Genomic DNA, 7,167 nt, shown 5'->3' on the forward strand with positions numbered 1-7,167 from the left:
CTGTGAGCATGCTCTTGATATATGTATTTTAGGTGTGTAAATTTAAAATTGCCTTTACATTATTTTTTCAGTTTTATTTAAATTTGTAGTTATAACAACTAAAAATAAATGTATTTTAAATTTTAGAATTAGACAGCCTTTGCACACAGGCTTACGCTGAAAACAATAAAATGGAACCTCAAGGTTGATCTAGGAAAATGTGTGCAAATGTATAGGGCCACATTCCTATATTTTGCCTGGGGCCCCCAATTCACTAAATCCGCCCCTGTATATATGTGTGTGTGTGTGTATATATATATATATATATATAAAATGTAGTACTAATCATTTAAAACTGGTGGTAAAAATGTTCTTTATTTGGACTGAACAGGATAAAACTTTATTTAACGTTAATCATTACAGACACAACAATGAGCTTTATCTTCAAAAATGAGTTCACACATAAAGCGGCCCGCTGAGTTAAAGATAAATGACTGAGGTTAATTATCAAACATCAGACAAACTGAAGCTGCTGCACTGTAAACGAGACTGATCACAGTCAAGGGTTGTGATTTAATACAGTAAGTTGAACATAAATCTGAATTAAGTGATGGTTTTATTCTGCTGGTGTGTTCAGGATGTTCTTCACAGGTTCTTGAGCATGTCTTGACCCTCAGGTTTCTCCAACCAGTGAGGAGGCCAGCTGGCTTTAATACTGGGACGGTCCTTTAGCATCTTGTAGTACTCCATCAGTCTGGGACAACGCTCTGGAGGACAGCTGAAACCAGATCAAACATTAAACCAGCCTCATCTGAACCTTCACCTGACAGCAACAATCATTAACCCTCATAACGCATTCAATATCTGATACTGCTTTCAAACTCAAAGAATCATTATTTTATAAAGCACTCATGACAATATTTTTCAAATAAAACCATACTGTATCTAATCAGCAATTTCTCATTAATGAGAGAATGTGGGAGGTTACCATGTTATTACTGCACTTACCTCTAAAAAATACAAATTGCACTTGAACCAGACCAAAAAATCTATGATAAAAAAATCTTTAAATATTTTTTTAATATTGACGAGAAATTTTATTTGAATATATCACTATGAAATTTACAAAGCATTTAACCTGAGAATTATCAGTATTAATCCCAAAGGAACAAATAGATTTAAATTCATTTGAATTTATAACTCAGGATTGCTCAAAAACAGTCCAAATTGACGCCTACATATTTATTTCTAACAAAGCAACATAATTATTACTCTGAAGGAGTTTTTATTCAAAATAAATTGATTTTATTTGCAAAAACTTTCACTTTCAGATGAAGACAGTAATTATTTTTTCATGCTGTAATGGTTTGTCATTAATCGTACGTATTCATATTTATCAGCAATATTCAGTCCCAAAAGTGTGTGAGATATGGGGAAAAAATATGTATAATACATTATAATATAAACAAATAAATTATGTATATTTTGAAGGTAACGCATTTGCAAAGTTTTGTTCCCTTACTAAAAACTATGCTTTTTTTTTTCTCGTAAAAACTGACCTGAATGCGTTATGAGGGTTAAAACACGCAGTCATTAAAAAACGCTTTATATCCAGAGCGATTCACTCACTGAAGTCGCGGGAAAAACACGATGACGGGGAAACAAACCACATCGGCCATAGTGAAGTTCTTGCCAGCGAGGTACGAGCCTTTACCCATCTATGAACAAATCACTCATCGTTAGAGAAGCTCATTATTATGCCCTCAAATACAGTAACAGCATCTCCTCTACTAATGAAGAATTGCTGCAATCAACACATGCATTCATAATCCATTACGCTGTTGTAATGCGCTTCATTTCAGAAAGCAATAAAAAAAAAAACACTTTTAAACAAAGTCATGGAGGCCAAAGGTCAAGTTCACCCTCCATAACTCTAATCATTTTACTGATAAGACATTAGGTTGCAATTAATTGCAAGAGCCGTCTAAAACAATGACTATTTGACAATCATTACATTTAGATGAAAAGAATAACTGATGAATCATTCACAATGAGACCGGCAATCTGACATCATAAATGCATGATTTATATTATCAATAAATATCAATAAAATCTGACCTCCTCCAAGTATCCATCCCACAGTTTGAGCTCGGCGATTAAACTCTCTTTATTCCTCTTCAGAGCCGATTCATGTCTCTCTCCTTCAGGAACATGCCACTCGTAGAAAGCCACGTCATCTGAACAAAAACAGTGCATATGTGTTTATAATATTTGATCTATCAGGCTTTTATGGCTCATATATTCAAAAATATGCAATTTGCTGCAGATGCTATTCTTGATTGTGATGTAAATCAATGAGATCTTTTTAAACAGCATATCAGATACTATCATAAAATTATATAAATATTAGTCAACACCAGTGTTGGGTAAATCACTCAAAAAAAGTAATCCGCTACAAATGAGTAATTACTTTTAATTGGATTACATTACTGATTACTGCATTTAAACAATAATCAGATTACTAATTACTTTCAAGTTACTTTAAGTTATTAAACCAACAACAAAAAAAAACACTACAAAATGAAACTCATAGTTCTTTCATTATTTTTAAATAGACTGAAAAATTACATAAACAGCAACTTGAACGATCACTTGCATTTTTCCTGATAACTGCAAAAAGAACTTAAAATGTTTCATAATTTTTTATCGTACAGATAAGAGCAATACATTTTTTGAAACTGTAAAAGGCCTACTTTCATTTGTATGAACTCGCAATATGAACAAAACTTTGTGCTTTTGTAAAATAAAGAAAACAAACAGGGTGCACTTTCTGCCGTCTCGGTCTCCGTGAACATTCTTCTGAATCGAACCACAAAAATAAACGAATCAGCGAATACTTGACACACAGACATGAGAATTATCTAAAGAAAGCTTGAAGTGTCTGTTTTTACATGAAGTCAGTCAACCTTGAATTTACCTCAGAAGAAGAAAGCGCGGCTTGATTCAGCAGAGGATCTCTGAAGAGTTATTTATTTTTACTTATATTAGTGTTATTGTGACAAACTTGTACATGCTGAACTTTTCCCAAACTATAATGCCAGACTAAAATATGTATAATTGAGTGCAACATTTTGAAATACGACTGCATTCATTGCATCTAAATGTTGTACGACTCATCTGCATTTTAGCTCACATTCTCTGGTGATTTATTGAAGGCCATACTGACGCGCAAAACATGATAAAAAAATATTTTTTTCTTAACTCTGCATTTGTAACTTAAGTAACGTAATTTTATTGACATTCGTAACTGTAATCAAATTACTTAAATTTTAAAATGTAATGCATTACATTACTGCATTACCAGGAAAAGTAATTAGAATACAGTGACACTGTAACGCGTTATACCCAACTCTGGTCGTAACATATCTCCAATAATATATCTTAGTAAGATGAGATTGAAATGATCCAAACATATAATGCAATGCAATGCAATGATTGAGAGATGAAGAAATAAAGTCTCCTCAGAAGATGTGAGATGTTCTGGAGGCTTGTGAAGATCATTCCTCCGCTGAGGAACAGTGAAAGTAAAGCTTCTGGAAACAAACGCTCCTCAAAAGATCCTGAGGATCAGATTTGAGACTCTAAAACATGACTGATGGAGAATCAAGTAAAGCTGAGCTGCTTCAGTCCAGTAAGTGTTCATCTGGAGATATTACTGCAGTTATTCTGACCTTTACTTGATCAAAATCAGTCAAGATTTGACACAAGAAGCAGCAGCTGAAGCTGGACGTTTGCATATTTTTAGAGTTGAAGTGCGTTGACAGTTGAAGGCACTTACACATTTTCTGCTGCAGGTTGTTGGTCTCAAACATTCGCTGGTAGACGAGCGCTTGTTCAGCCGGGTCGTCTGGGATCAGACGGGTGCCTTGAGACTTAAACGCGCTCTAGAAACCAAAAACACACCCGTTAGACCACAGGAACCAGTTGAGTCCTCTGCACAATCTGACTTTGCTGCAGCCTTGAATTGAACTGCTGGTTTCGTCTGGTCAGAGGAGAACTGGCCCCCCGACTAAGCCTGCCACATCAAGCAATATAAACTCTAAATATAACATCAGAACTGAGTCAGAATCTCAAATAAAGTAAAGACTGCCTTGGAAGATAAAAAAAAATAGTATCTACTCTGAACTAGAAAAAAAAATTATTTGATGAAAACATTGGAAACTAGTACTAGTAAGTGATTATTTGCAACTCACTTATATAAGTTTGATAGACAATACTTTTTTGTTTTTGTTTATTTCCACTGTTATCCATTGGGTTATTTCTAAAATCTAAAAATCGAAACATTTCTAAAAATAAAGATAATTGTAACTTTTTATCTCATAATTCAGACTTTTTTCACAAGTCAGAGTTTATATTTCACGATTCGAGAAAAAAAAAATCAGAATTGTGACAAAGTGCCAAATTACTTTATTGTACTTTTTGTGTAATTTTTTAATTCCATGTGTTGTTGGGAAAAAAGGAAAAAATTTAGATATAAAAAGAATTTAGAGATATAAAAAGGCCTTTTTTAATTTTTTATTTTATGGCTAAAAAATGTATTGCTGAATTTTCATCATATTTATGTATAACATAGACCCTAAATTGACATAGTAATGGAAAAATATGAGATGAGAGTTAAAATTATATTTAAATGCTTTTATGTTTTTTCGCAAAACCGGTTCCACAAGAAATTTGCATTCAGTCACAAATCTTTTGCATTTTTTTCTCTTTGTTCTACGAAAAAAAAAACTCAGAATTGCAAGATACAAACACAGAATTGCGAGATATAAACTGAAATTATGGGAATAAAAGTCCGAATTTTGAGATAAGTCACAATTATCCTTTTTATTTTTTATTCCATGGCGGAAACAAAAAGTCCGAATTGCAAGAAACAAAGCCCAAATTGATATAAAAAGTCTCAGTACCTTTTTTATTTTTATATATCATGATGGAAATGGGCTTCAATAATATACCGACACATTAATATACTGTGATTGCAACGTGTAAAGAACGTTCTGAGAAAGTTCGTATAAATCAGGTCTGCGCAAATTCAAACTAATCTACTCGTACAGCAGTGAACACATGCAAAAGTCTTGCGAATAAATGCAAAAACACTGAAATAGTATTGTTCTCAGTTCCAAGTTGATTACTTTGTGCAAAGTGCACTAAATAAAACACTTTCGGCAATAAGGAAATAATCGCACATTTATTAAAAACGTCACAAGCCAATATTAATACGTGACCTAATTTGTATGGAGACGTGCACTTCAAGACACTCTAGCTTTACTCTTCTCAAATGATGCAAATCAGCTGACACGCGACTCATCTGCTTTTCTAGTGATCGTTAATGTTTCTAAAATACTACAGCATTTCAGTGCTACGTTAAAAAATTAAAAAATCTAAGATTACAAGATTAAAGTCGTAGCAATACAAGAATTAAGTCTAAACATTTTGAGAAAGTCAAAATTACAAGAATAAATTTGAAATATTTTGAGAATAAAGTCGAAATATTTTGAGAATAATTTCGTAACGTGTCACTTAAACACCGTCATACTATAAAGCAGATCATGACTGATGATTAATGAAAAAAGCAAACGATTTGCAAGTGAATGCAAATTTTCTCATGGAACAAGTTTGCGAAAGAATGTAAAAGCATTGAAATTAACATAATTGTAACCCTCATCTCATATTTTTCTTTCTGTTCAGGGTCTCTGTTACACATAAAAATGAGGAAAAAAATCAGTGATTAATTTGTCTCTCTGTTTTGTTTGTTTCCACCACAGAATAATTTTTTTTTTTTTTTTTTAAGTAGGCTAATTGTGATACTTTCTCAATTTTGACTTTTTTCTCACAATTCAGAATCGTGGGATATGAATTGTGAGATAGAAAAATCGCAATTACATTATTTAATTATTAACGGGCTACCATAATATTAAGATGTAACAGAACGTCAATCATAACTAGACTAACTACAGGGTTGCCAACTCTCACGCATTTGGCGTGAGACACACGCTTTTAGGCTTTTAGCGTTCAAATTTTGTAAGTTTCAATACTAAATTCAAACAAAACAAATAAATGCCGTTTTGGCGCACTTAATGTGGTGTAAATCGTAAAATGTAGCGCTTCAGTTAAAGCCAGAGCTATTGAAAAACAGAGTTGCGACAAGCTTTGATCTCGCCGCGCGGTCACGTGATCCATAGAGCTCTCCAAACAAACCAGCGTTGACTATACATTTAAATGGGTTTAAGTACAATAGATGACAGCTTCATTATACAGGCATTTGGAGCAATTTTTGGTGAACATTACAACATATGCACACCTTAACTATTTTTCAGTTAAATAAATGTTCTATATTTTAATTCAATTATATTTATTTTATATTTTAAGGAGATCTTTTGGTATGAATACTATTTGTGCAATAAACATGGTCCATTAATGACTTTTTAAAAAATTTCTAATATTTCTATGATTTATATTACAATTAGTGAAGTATTTAAGGTTAAAATAGAGAAAAGGGTTTAGATTTCAATGCAAAGATGCAAATTAGAGTCACTTTGTGGTCGGAAAAAAAAATCAGTTTCATTTTTAATGCTATGGTTTAGGCAACCCACTAGGTACCTTTAAAGGGGACATATGATGCGATTTCAAGTTTTTCTTTCTCTTTGGAGTTACAAGCTCTTGGTGCATAAAGAAGATCTGTAAAGATGCAAAGACTAAAGTCTCAAATCCAAAGAGATATTCTTTATAAAAGTTAAGAGTCAGCCACACCTACCTAAAACAGCTTATTCTAACACGCCCCCACGTCTACCTCACTATGTGGGAAGATTTGCATAACGCCGCCCAAATGTTCACGCAAAGAAAGAAGGCGTAACTTTTATTCTCGCTGTAGTATTGTTGCCGCTGCCGCCATGTCGTGAAGACGCTGTGTGCTTCGTTGTGAAAGCGAAACTACTTTGTTTGGTCTTCCAAAAGAGGACGATATCCGCTTCATCATGCCTAGAGCTGATCCGTGCTGGTCGCTGAGGAAATACATAAACTTCGCGCTGTCAATCGCTGGATCGGCTTTCACCGTGGACGAAGCGGAGTCCAGCCCGGGGTCGTCACATGTGGTTGCCGCTCATTCGTCGGATCCGCCGGGCGCGCCGTTCT

At 33.8% G+C, this 7,167-nt stretch overlaps 1 protein-coding gene across 1 annotated transcript in view; it reads right to left on the minus strand.

The window, feature by feature from the left end:
• Positions 1-327: 327 nt before the first annotated feature.
• LOC107714765 (glutathione S-transferase A-like) overlaps positions 328-7,167 on the minus strand; it is a 24,698-nt gene continuing 17,858 nt past the window's right edge. The window contains exons 4-7 of the mRNA XM_016520728.1: positions 3,818-3,923; positions 2,098-2,216; positions 1,609-1,697; positions 328-757 (exon numbers count right to left, since the gene is read on the minus strand). Of these exons, the coding sequence (XP_016376214.1) occupies positions 625-757; positions 1,609-1,697; positions 2,098-2,216; positions 3,818-3,923 (447 nt within the window). The 3' untranslated portion in view covers positions 328-624. The remainder of the gene's footprint in view (positions 758-1,608; positions 1,698-2,097; positions 2,217-3,817; positions 3,924-7,167) is intronic.

This window comes from Sinocyclocheilus rhinocerous, unplaced genomic scaffold (genome assembly GCF_001515625.1).
Source record: "Sinocyclocheilus rhinocerous isolate Xijiao unplaced genomic scaffold, SAMN03320098_v1.1 scaffold359, whole genome shotgun sequence".
Lineage (NCBI taxonomy): Eukaryota > Metazoa > Chordata > Actinopteri > Cypriniformes > Cyprinidae > Sinocyclocheilus > Sinocyclocheilus rhinocerous.